This window comes from Giraffa tippelskirchi, chromosome 7, assembly GCF_054371585.1.
Source record: "Giraffa tippelskirchi isolate mGirTip1 chromosome 7, T2T-mGirTip1v1.2.pri, whole genome shotgun sequence".
Classification (NCBI taxonomy): Eukaryota; Metazoa; Chordata; class Mammalia; order Artiodactyla; family Giraffidae; genus Giraffa; species Giraffa tippelskirchi.
The window spans coordinates 142,372,336-142,384,803 of record NC_137281.1 but is presented as its reverse complement, the minus strand read 5'-3'; the positions used below and the strand labels follow the sequence as shown (position 1 = coordinate 142,384,803).

The 12,468-nt window shown below is 41.0% G+C and overlaps 1 protein-coding gene across 17 annotated transcripts in view; it reads left to right on the top strand.

Annotated features, from left to right (window-relative positions):
• The first annotated feature begins 2,351 nt into the window (after window positions 1-2,351).
• The window catches only part of LOC145513228 (mediator of RNA polymerase II transcription subunit 6), a 90,893-nt gene continuing 80,776 nt past the window's right edge, over window positions 2,352-12,468 (top strand). For all 17 annotated transcript variants that reach the window (XR_014059222.1, XR_014059219.1, XR_014059217.1 and 14 more), the window contains exons 1-3: window positions 2,352-2,379; window positions 9,329-9,488; window positions 10,563-10,654. Coding sequence is in view for 10 of the 17 variants with exons in the window: in XM_081508868.1 (XP_081364994.1) it covers window positions 2,358-2,379; window positions 9,329-9,488; window positions 10,563-10,654 (274 nt within the window). In the remaining 7 variants the exon portion in view is untranslated. The remainder of the gene's footprint in view (window positions 2,380-9,328; window positions 9,489-10,562; window positions 10,655-12,468) is intronic.

Genomic DNA, 12,468 nt, shown 5'->3' with positions numbered 1-12,468 from the left:
TCTGCCTGCAATGCAGGAGATCTGGGTTCAGTTCCTGGGTTGGGAAGATCCCCTGGAGAAGGAAATGGCAGCCCCCTCCAGTATTCTTGCCTGGAGAATCCCATGGACAGAGGAACCTGGCCAACTATAACCTATAGGGTCACACAGAGTCGGACACAACTTAATATCTAAACCACTAAACCACCTTGGCTGAGATGTTTTCCTAGGCCCTCTACCAAGACCTGGGACCCTTGGTTGAGCCCATTTTTCTCACTTTGACTCAGTACTTTCCACATTCAGCTCTTTCCTTTTTTCCTGCAGCCACATAGATCCATTAAAAAGCAGGAGCTTTTTGTTCAGGGCTCCTTGACAGTGAGATTGTATCTCCCATCTGTGCTTCCATTGATCCCTGCCTGGGGCCATTCCATGGGGGGAAGTGGAACGCTAGTGAGCCAGGCTTTCTCTTTCACCTCTCACTTGCACTATTGCAGGAAATGAATAAAGAGATTTGATTGTTACTTTCATCTTAGCTTGTAATCCTAATTGAACACCTCAACACCTGGCAGCTTGGCACACATCTGCCTGTTTTCCCTGTCCCCGGCTCTTTAAATAGATACAAGAATGTTCCATCCTAACTTTGTTCTATTAAGGACTCTGGGCTCTTGAAACAAGAGCTTTGTCTTATACATGCCATATATTCTATTTTTTTCTTTTCACTCTAACAAGATTCAAATATTCTGAGAAAAGGAGAATGGATAGTCTAGATGCACATTAGACTACATTGGATAAGATACTGAAACCTCTTTTTAAAATATTTTTGCTTGGACTACAGAATAATGTAATCTATTTTGGCCAGATGAAGCATGATTATGAATTAGCTACATGTAGACTAGATTTGAGACATAAACAATGACCCACTGCATAGCTTTAAATTATACAGATGAGGCTCTTGGCCCAGGGTGGTTTAATTATTTTCTTGGAAGACATTGCACTTCTTCACTCAGGAAGCCTAATGAATTTTGTAATTACCTTTTCCTCTGACGTCTACAAGTAATAATTTCCCATCTGGATTGGTAAAGAAGAGCCCACAGCAGGAAATATTGTTGTGTGGAAAAACTCAGCACTTTTTTGATGACTATTCCCATTTTTGCACACATTCAATAGCCAGTTGAAGTACTTGTACCTATGGGCTTGGGGGAAGAGGAAAGCAAATTTCTTTGACCCATCCAAGTCTGTATCTCCATTACTTTGGTAGCTCCTGCCTTAGTTTTGTCCATCATCAGCTTTTGTCTGGACTGTTAGGAAGTATCACTCAGGTTCCATCTAATTCAGCCTCCACAGTGACATATGAGTTCCCATGATCAAATAACAACCTCCATTGATTAGCCAATGCCTTTAGGATAAAGTCAAAACTCTTAAGCAAATAAGGTCTGAAACAAATGGGCCCCAAGGATCTTATCTTTCATCATCATCTTCCAGCATTATCATATCGTTCACTCAATGCACAACATACTTGCTCTCTTTTGAACAAAATCCTGTCCACTTCTGTGGCTTTGTGCTAGCTCTTCCCCTAGTCAAAGTGCCCATTGTTTTTTCTCTTCTAGGAAAAAATCATAATCATCTTTTCATACTAGTCCTAATTTTGGTTGTTGTGTTCAATATGTTAAAAGCAGAATAGCAAAATGCGAAAGAGTAGGGAGGCTTCCCTGGTGGCTCAGACAGTGAAGAATCTGCCTGCAATGCAGGGAGACTCAGGTTCAATCCCTGGGTGGGGAAGATCCCCTGGAGAAGGGCATGGCAACCCACTCCAGTATTCTTGCCTGGAGAATCCCCATGGACAGAGGATCCTGGCAAGCTACAGTCCATGGGGTTGCAAAGAAACGGACACGACTGAGCGACTAAGAACAGTACAGTGGCTCCTAAACTGAGCAGTTCACTGAATACACCTGAAAGAGTTTTTAAAATAAAAAATGTTACCACCCCCAATTCTGCACAATCAGAATTTGTTTTTTTAACACAATCACAGATCAAGGTGGAATTTTCGAATCCCTCAGTGATGGGCGTTGGGCAGGCCTCTGCTCAGTCCCTTTTTCTTCAGTCTGCAAATTTTTAACCCGATAGCAATTCCTGCTTCCACCTCTCCTTTCTTTGAAGCTGCTCTCTCTTTCCAGCAAGGCTCTCCAATCCTCTCCCCTCCTCCCCTCCCCGCTCCGCCTCCTAGCCCCGCCCACTCGGCCTCAGTCCCACCCTCTCCCCGTCGCCTCTCCCTCTTTTGGTTCATCCTCGACATTCTTCCGCTCTGCAACCCGCCTCTTTCGTCTCTGAGTTGTGACGTTTTCTCTGCGCCGGAAGAAGGACCTGAAAACGCTTTTGGAGCTATGGCGGCGGTGGATATCCGAGGTAACCTGTGTTATCATCCTTTGTTTTCTGATTGTCTGGGGCCTGGTTTAGGGATTTATAGCTCTTGAGGACAAAATTCTGGTTCCTTTGTGATGTCTGCCAAGCTCTTTTGATTGTTTTTTTCTGAACGACTCGAAGCTCTAATCTGGCGAAAATCTGCCTAGATTTTCTCAGTTCTTCAGGAGTCTCTTAGAAACGTTAAAACGAAGGGGGTTGGAAGAAGCCCCGGGTTTTGAGCCCTGATACCTGCGGTGTTGTTCTACATACGTATCTCTTCAACAGTATTGGTTGGGGCTGTCTGTTCGGGTGAAGTAACGGCCTTTGTGTAGAGAAGGGGTTGGAGTAATAAGCCGCCGACAGGGTTTGGTTCCTTCTTGGGACTTGGCCTGGGGGCCACCTTAATCCTGACGTTTGAGATTCCTTTTTATTTATTGAGCAAATTGGAATGTAGCTGCTGCTGCTGCTGCTAAGTCGCTTCAGTCGTGTCCGACTCTGTGCGACCCCACAGACGGCAGCCCACCAGGCTCCCCCGTCTTTGGGTTTCTCCAGGCAAGAATACTGGAGTGGGTTGCCATTTCCTTCTCCAGTGCATGAAAGAGAAAAGTGAAAGTGAAGTCGCTCAGTTGCATCCAACTCTTAGCGACCCCATGGACTGCAGCCTACCGGGCTCCTCCGTCGATGGGATTTTCCAGGCAAGAGTACTGGAGTGGGGTGCCATTGCCTTCTCCGTGGAATGTAGCACGTGCATTGCAAATATATTGTCATTTATAAATTGTCAAAATGTCTAGTGATCTTCAGCATTTCTGAATAATGCTTTTCTTTCATTATAAGTGAGAATATCAAGTACCTAATTTCATAACTTGCTTGTTGTCCGAGAGCTTTGTTAGGGCCACGTCAACACGCTTTCGCTTGCTATTGAATGAAAGATAAAAAGTCTATCAGACTGTTTAGTTTTCATAACTTTAGACTTCCCTGGTGGCTCAGCTGGTTAAGAATCCACCTGCAAAGCGAGAGAACTGGGTTCGATCCCTGGGTTGGGAAGATCCCCTGGAGAAGGGAAAGGCTACCCACCCACTCCAGTATTGTGGCCTGGAGAATTCCGTGGACTGTATAGTCCATGGGGTCGCAAAGAGTCGGACACGACTGAGCGACTTTCACTTTTTATTTAGATTTGTTAAGGCCATTGCAAAGACTCTACGGTGGGAATGTGCCTGGTGTGTCAGAACAGCAAGGATACCAGCATGGCTGAAGCTGAGTGAGTGAGGAGGCCGAAAGTAGAGGAGGTCAGTGAGAATTGGTGGCGTGGTCATATAGGACTTGTAGGCTGTTGTAAGGTCTTTGGCTTTTCCTCTGAGTAAAAACGGAGAACCACTGGAGGGTTCTGACCAGAGAGGATGAACATAATGTAACTTACTTTTTTTTACGATCACCTTGGCTGCTGAGAACAGTGTAGGAGGGCAACGGTGAAATTAGGAAGGCTAGTTAGAAGGCCATTTTTGTAATGCATGGGGAGTTGGAGATAGTTCAGGCAAGGGTGGTAACAGTGGAGATGGTAAGAAGTAGTTGGAGTCTGCTTGTTTTGGTAGTGTATTCTCTTTATTGGGCTGTGGTCTTAGGTAGTTTCTGTGTGGGAGAGCTAAGGTGTTCTATTTCACAGCCACACACCACCCAGTTAACTATTTTGTAAATGAACATCTTTGGATACTGGAGTTATGTGTAAATTTACGACCAGTAGAATAACTTACCCTTAGCCCTTAATCATGAATTAATAAACTTTTTCTAACTCTTACTAGTCAGGTCCTGTGCTAGTTTTGATTAGTAACCCACAGCCCCAGTTTCTTAAAAAGTCAGCATTTAATAGGAACACATTTGTATTTGTGGGTTATTAATAATTAATAGTTGAAGTATATAGAAACTGCTATGAGAACATAGAGAAAGAAGCCATTATTTCTACCTTGAAAACTGGAGAAGGACTTTGCAAAGATTAGTAACATTTGAAATGAGTTTAATCTAGCATGACCCTTTAAATTTTCTGGTAAACCTATACCCTTTTGAGAATGAAAGAGGTTTCTATTTTTTCCAAAAAAGTGTATAAAATAGAAAAAAAGAAAAAAGAGGCCCAAACTAGGACAGCCTTGGTTAAGCCAGAAATAAGGTCAGTCATATTAATCTTAAATGAAATTGACTACCAGCACTACCACCATCATCATCATAATTGACACTGGATTTTTACAATGTACTAAACCTTTTACATATATAATCTAGCATGGAGATACTATTATAATCCCTGTTTTATAGATGAGAAAAGTAAGGCATGGGGAGGTTAACTCACCTGAAGTTTTATAGTTGTCAATACTTTTCCTTGTGCCATTCTGCTGTGTGATGGTGAATTGTGGGCAGTGAAGTGGGAATAGTGGAGCTAGATTGTGAAATGCCATGTTAAAGAATTTGGACCTTGTTCTTTTAGACTGTAGATGCACTGCTGTTCTTCAAGTAAGAAGTGACATAATTAAATTTTGCATAGAATATCATGACGTATTATGCAGCTCTCACTCAAAAATGTACAAGTTGGGCTTCCCCAGTAGTCGAGTGAGGACTTCCCTGGTGGCTCAGATGGTAAAGTGTCTGCCTACAATGCGGGAGACCTATGTTCGACCCCTGGATTGGGAAGATCCTCCGGAGAAGGAGATGGCAACCCACTCCAGTACCCTTGCCTGGAAAATCCCATGGATGGAGGAGCGCGGTAGCTTACATACAGTCCATGGGGTCGCAAAGAATCGGACACGACTGAGCGACTTTACTTCACTTCACTAGTGGTCGAGTGGTTAATAATCTGCCTGCCAATCCAGGGGATACAGATTTGATCCCTGGTCCAGGAAAATTCCACATGCCATGGGGCAACTAACTAAGCCCATGCGCCACAGCTAGTGAGCTGGTGTGCTTTGCAACAAAGAAGCCACTGTAGTGTGAAGCCTGTGCACCGCAGCGAAGCGTAGCCCCTGCTCTAGGCAATTAGAGAGAAAAAGCCCGCTCGCAGCAACAAAGACCCAGCAGAGCCAAAAATAATAAAATCAATCAATTAATTTTTTTTTTTTTTAACGTATAAGTGACATTTTTAAGGCTGAATAGTACTGAGAGAAGATCTGGAGACAGGAAGCCCCGTAAGGAGGCTGCTGTCCAAGTGACACTTGGAAGAAGATTAGATGTGATACTGGCAAAAGTAATGGAGAAGAGGAAATGAATTTGATTAGACTACAAGACAGCACTCGTTGTTCTACTAGTGGTCTCCAAATCTGTCGTATCAGCCCTGACTTCTCTCAGAAATTCTTCTTACTCAGTATTTTGATTTTGAGGCAGCCTAGTGTAAGCCCTAGTGTAAGATGATGCTGTGAAAGTGTTGCACTCGATATGCCAGCAAATCAGGAAAACTCAGCAGTGGCCACAGGACTGGAAAAGGTCAGTTTTCATTCCAATCCCACAGAAAGGCAATGCCAAAGAATGCTCAAACTACCGCACAATTGCACTCATCTCACACGCTAATAAAGTAATGCTCAAAATTCTCCAAGCCGGGCTTCAGCAATACATGAACCGTGAGCTTCCAGATGTTCAGGCTGGTTTTAGAAAAGGCAGAGGAACCAGAGATCAAATAGCCAACATCTGCTGGATCATCGAAAAAGCAAGAGAGTTCCAGAAAAACATCTATTTCTGCTTTATTGACTATGCCAAAGCCTTTGACTGTGTGGATCACAATAAACTGTGGAAAATTCTGAAAGAGATGGGAATACCAGACCATCTGACATGTCTCCTGAGAAACCTGTATGCAGGTCAGGAAGCAACAGTTAGAACTGGACATGGCACAACAGACTGGTTCCAAATAGGAAAAGGAGTACGTCAAGGCTGTATATTGTCCCCCTGATTATTTAACTTATATGCAGAGTACATCATGAGAAATGCTGGGCTGGAAGAAGCACAAGCTGGAATCAAGATTGCCTGGAGAAATATCAATAACCTCAGATATGCAGATGACACCACCCTTATGACAGAAAGTGAAGAAGAACTAAAGAGCCTCTTGATGAAAGTGAAAGAGGAGAGTGAAGAAGTTGACTTAAAGCTCAACAATTCAGAAAACTAAGATCATGGCATCTGGTCCCATCACTTCATGGGAAGTAGATGGGGAAACAGTGGAAACAGTGTCAGACTTTATTTTTTTGGGCTCCAAAATCACTGCAGATGGTGATTGCAGCCATGAAATTAAAAGACGCTTACTCCTTGGAAGGAAGGTTATGACCAACCTAGATAGCATATTTAAAAACAGAGACATTACTCTGCCAACAAAGGTCCGTCTAGTCAAGGCTATGGTTTTTCCAGTGGTCATGTATGGATGTGAGTGTTGGATGGTGAAGAAAGCTGAGCGCCGAAGAATTGATGCTTTTGAACTGTGGTGCTGGAGAAGACTCTTGAGAGTCCCTTGGACTGCAAGAAGATCCAACCAGTCCATCCTAAAGGAGATCAATCCTGGGTGTTCATTGGAAGGACTGATGTTGAAGCTGAAACTCCAATACTTTGGCCACCTCATGCGAAGAGTTGACTCATTGGAAAAGACCCTGATGCTGGGGAGGATTGGGGGCAGGAGGAGAAGGGGACGACAGAGGATGAGATGGTTGGATGGCATCACCGACTCAATGGACATGGGTTTTGGTAAGCTCCAGGAGTTGGTGATGGACAGGGAGGCCTGGCATGCTGTAATTCATGGGGTCGCAAAGAGTCGGACACGACTGAGTGACTGAACTGAACTGAATGTAAGCCCTGACTTCTCTCAGAAATTCTCCTTACTCAGTATTTTGATTTTGAGGCAGCCGAGTGTAGAGGTGTATGGGCTCTGGAGCTGAGCTGCCTGGATTCAAAGCTCAACTCTACCATTTAGTGATTCTGTGACCTTGACGAGTTAACCTTGATGTATTTCAGATTTTTCTCTTGTAAACTAATATTAATAATAGTACCAAGCTTTAGTTATTGGGTAAAGTAGTTAGTGTCTGTACTGTTAGTGTTCAAAAGTGGTAAGTACTGTTCTCTGTATTTATTTCCAGGTCATACTCACCTTACTTTTTATCTTTGACTAGTTTACTAAATGAGGAAAATACGACATAAAATTGCTGATCAAGAAACGGCTAGATGAAGAAAACTGTAGAGAGAATTTACTGGACAGTCACTTGGATCAGATGACATTTGTAATTTTTCCTAATTCTGAGAGTCTGATTCCATATGTAAACTCAGTGTATTCAAGCCAAATTCATTACACCTTCATAAATCATTTACTGGTTCCTAAGCTCGCTGACTTTATAATTGGTCATTCAGAAAATTGTCTCTTTTCCCCCCTAAAAATGTTTCTTTTCTTTTTATCTTGCTGTGTATTTCCGTTGCCTTCCACTAGGTCCTCATCACCTCATGCCCATATCTATTAACGCTCCATAATTATGGATAGGAAGAATCTATAATTATACATTTATTTGCTTCTGCAGATTATTCTTCTGCCTATGCTGAAATGATCTGTGATACTATACTGGTTTGTCAATAACTTATAACACCATATAGACATAGTTACTATATAGAGGAGAAACCAACCTCAAATTGTTCTGCAAATGCTTTTATATAATTGTTCCTAAGGAAATAGAAAAGTGTGAGAAAGTTGCTTTAAGGAAAACAACTTTAGTAACTGGACTGTAGTATTTAAAGCTGAAAATAATGATTATCTTTAGTTGTTTTTCATTGGAAAACCTTTCTTTTTCGGAAAATGTTTTTTCCTGGCCTGTTAAATATTTGTTTATGGCGTGATCCATTTATGATGGGCCATCTCAATGGTCTCTACTGATTATTTGGTTGTTAACATGGTTCATCTATTTTTCCTCCTTTATTTTGTAATGTACACAGCATGTTTTACCTTTGTGTAATTGCTTTTTCAATTTGATTCATTTTCCTCTAAATTGCTTGTCACCTTGAATTAGGTCTGACTTTTTTATAGATGCCAGAAATAATTACAGTTTAGAAGAGATTGAAGTTTTCAGTTCTACCTCCTTCAACCAGTATTATATAGGCAGTTTGACATCCATGACTTAACACCTAGTGGGATTTGGTATTGTCAGTGTTATGAAACATTGCAGCTGTTACCCAATAAAAGCTCAATTAAAGCTGTCTAGCCCTACTTTCCATGTCTGTCTTTTTCTTTTTCCATTTTGAAAAATTTAAGGTTTAATTCTTTAAAATGAAATTATATGGCTGTAATTAAGGGCATTCAACTTTTCATTTGCCCCCTTTACATCATTATTATCTCATCTATAATAATAGCTTCCTAACTTATTTTTGTCTGTAATTGGAAGATCTCAGACTAATGGCAGCGGATGTGTTTTCTTTGGCATGAGTATTTGAAAAATTTTGAATTAGTTGCCAACATTATAACACCTCAGGATTTCCAATAAAGACTTCTCTAGACTTCAAGTCCTATAACTTCTTCACCTAAACCTTTAATCATATATTTTTATATTTCACTACCTTTGTATTTACATTCTCTCTGCTTGGAATTGCTTTGCTTCTCTTTTCTCCATAGTGAGCCTCTATTTATTCTTTAACATATTGTGTTAAAACTCACCTGCTAAAACCCACGTTCTCCTCACCCCATGAAAAATCATTTCTGTTCCCTCAGGTGAGGTATTCTGTTCGCCCCACTGTGCTCCCATAACGTATTTATTCACACCTTTATTATAGTTCTTAATGTTGTGTTGTCATTGTTTTCTTGCATACTTACCACTTCTGTTAGACTGTGAGGGTATATAGTTTAGTATCCATGACATTCTTATATTCATAGTGCCTCCTATGTTATATGCTTAATAAATGCTTGTTGGATTGGATTTTTTTCTCTTTTCTCATCCTTTATCATTTTGTTTCTTTTTTGAAGATAATCTGCTGGGAATCTCTTGGGTTGACAGTTCCTGGATCCCTATTTTGAACAGTGGAAGTGTCCTGGATTATTTTTCAGAAAGAAGTAATCCTTTTTATGACAGGACATGTAATAACGAAGTGGTCAAAATGCAGAGGCTAACTTTAGAACACTTAAAGTAAGTTATTAGTAAGAAGGTAGCATCTTTGTCAGCTACAGATTTTGTAATGAATATTTCTTTCCAGCTGTGGATCATGAAGTACAGAGTAGGAGTTTTGGAAGAAGCGGAGTTTTGTTTGTACATGTTTGACATGCAAAGGAATTATTAGTATTCACTTGTAACCTAGGAAGTCTTTTCTTTATAACTTCCTATATTATAGTCCATTTAAAATGCAGTATGAAGTTTAGATGTAGATATCATCGATTTTAGCAATGCAGCTCTGTTGTCCTTAACCAGGTAACTGTATTTATTATCTCCTTTACATCTAATTTAATCTCTTAAACCACAGTGCAGTTTATAGAAATTTTTTTTGTATGATAAGTGAAATTGTAGCCATACAAATGCAAAGCAAGACTCTTCAGACTTCAGATGCTAAATAATTAAGAATTTATTACTGATGCAAAAGTTTCTGAAACAATTGTGTAATAAAGTTTTTCATCTGTTAGCTAAACATGGGGAGCGTCGATTCCAGGTAATTAAATTTCTGGTATTTTAAATAGCTTTCGTTGTGAGGTAAATATTTACGTTTACTGAAGCATCTTGATGTTGCTTTTAAATATAGTATGTCAGGAGAAAATTTGTTGGAGGTGAGGATAAGGTTTGATGTTTTCTGGTTGGTTAGAATATATAGTAGAGATGTATAATTAAGACATATAGTATTAATGTATATTTTTATACTTTATATATATTTGTAGATCTCCTTGGTCAGGAAGCATCATGGGTATTTTAGTTGCCTTTTCTGAAATGTAGGTTCAGTGTACTTTCATGACTGAAAATACTCTAATGTAAATTCATCATGAATTTTTATAGAGAAATTTTATTGTTGTTTAAAAGCCAAATGTTACTTTATCTGTGCTCCACCTGCCTGGGAAAAACAGCTAGTTTTATTGAACAGCCAATTATTTAATATCACGCATAGGCAGTTTTATCTAATTTACAGTGTTTCTCTGCTTTTATATAATAACTTGAATGTTCTGCAGAATTGTTTGTAGGGCATTCATAGATCTCTGAATTTTTGTCTCCTGTTTTCAGTCAGATGGTTGGAGTGGAATACATCCTTTTACATGCTCAAGAGCCCATTCTTTTTATCATTCGGAAGCAACAGCGGCAGTCCCCTACTCAAGGTAAAATGTAAACTTCAGGTATTATTTTCTTCTTAAAATACCATGGTATATTGACTGCTGAGCTGTATGTTCTTATGTTTTTGGATTGGCCTCTGTTTTAGGGATCTGTAGGAATCCATGTGTAGGCTTCCCATGCGTTCCCTTCTGTGAGGGGCCACACCAAGTGCACCCTCCCTCCAGTAGTGAAATGCACTCCCATGTGCATAAGATGTTGCTCAGGGAAGACACTTGGAGATGCTTGAGTCCAGGATTTTTACTGAGGGCTGATCATGTAGACATCCTCTGCCTGTCAAATTCTAGTCTCTCAGAAGGAAATCATGTTTAATGCCTGGTAGATGCAGTTGCACCATATTCATAAAAGATCAATTGAAAATCCTTATAGACACATTGAACCAAAAGTCTTATTTGGGTTATATTACCAATTAAATCAAGGCTATGGTTTTTCCAGTGGTCATGTATAGATGTGAGAGTTGGACTATAAAGAAAGCTGAGCGCCGAAGAATTGATGCTTTTGAACTGTGGTGTTGGAGAAGACTCTTGAGAGTCCCTTGGACTGCAAGGAGATCCAACCAGTCCATCCTAAAGGAGCTCAGTCCTGGGTGTTCATTGGAAGGACTGATGTTGAAGCTGAAACTCCAATACTTTGGCCACCTGATATGAAGAGCTGACTCATTTGAAAAGACCCTGATATTGGGAAAGATTGAGGTCAGGAGGAGAAGGGGACGACAGAGGATGAGATGGCTGGATGGCATCACCAACTCGATGGACATGGGTTTGGGTGGACTCCGGGAGTTGGTGATGGACAGGGAGGCCTGGCGTGCTGCGGTTCATGGGGTCGCAAAGAGTCGGCCACGACTGAGCGACTGAACTGAACTGAACCAATTAAAAATTTGCTTTAGAAATCATATGAAGAGTGTAGAATTCAGACTTGATTTTGAATCAAAGAGCTAGTCACTCATTCCAGAGATGATCAGCTATGTCTCCTAAATTATATACTGTCTTCAAGAATTTTGAGAACAGCCTTCACCCTGGTATTGATTCCAGAGAATGACTTTGCTAATGAAGTTGTCGTTCCAGAGTCAAGAATCCAAACTAACTTTCAAAACCAAAGATTAGAGTCCCTACCCAGGGACACGATTTCCATGATGGAAGGATTCCAGGTACAAAAGTGACCCATGATGATACCAGCCTCACTCAGTTCAGTTCAGTCGCTCAATCGTGTCCGACTCTTTGCGACCCCATGAATCGCAGCACGCCAGGCCTCCCTGTCCGTCCCGGAGTCTACCCAAACCCATGTCCATTGAGTCGGTGATGCATGCCATCCAACCATTTCATCCTCTGTCGTCCCCTTCTCCTCCTGCCCCCAATCCTTCCCAGCATTAGGGTCTTTTCCAATGAGTCAACTCTTCGCATCAGGTGGCCAAAGTTGTTTTATTCCTTAGAACCTTGGACTGGAGTGCAGAGCCAAGTTCAGTGCGTCTGATGCCTTCATCCTGGACCCTAAATCTCTCGTGCTCTAAGGTCTTATTCCCCAAAGTGTGGTTGACTGACAGCAGCATTGGATCACTTAGGAATTTGTTAGAAATGCATTGTTCTTACTACTCAGAGTCTAATTTTAACAAGATACTCAGATGATTCAGATAATCAGTAAGTTTAAGAAGCATTGCTCCTAGGGCAAAAGTTAGCACACTTCTTCTGTGATGGTCCACATCACAAAGACTGAGTATTTAGGCTTTGTGGGCCTCATGGTCTCTGAGACTACTCTACTAGTGCTGTAGCAACCTTAGATAATGACGCAAATGAAGGGATGTGGT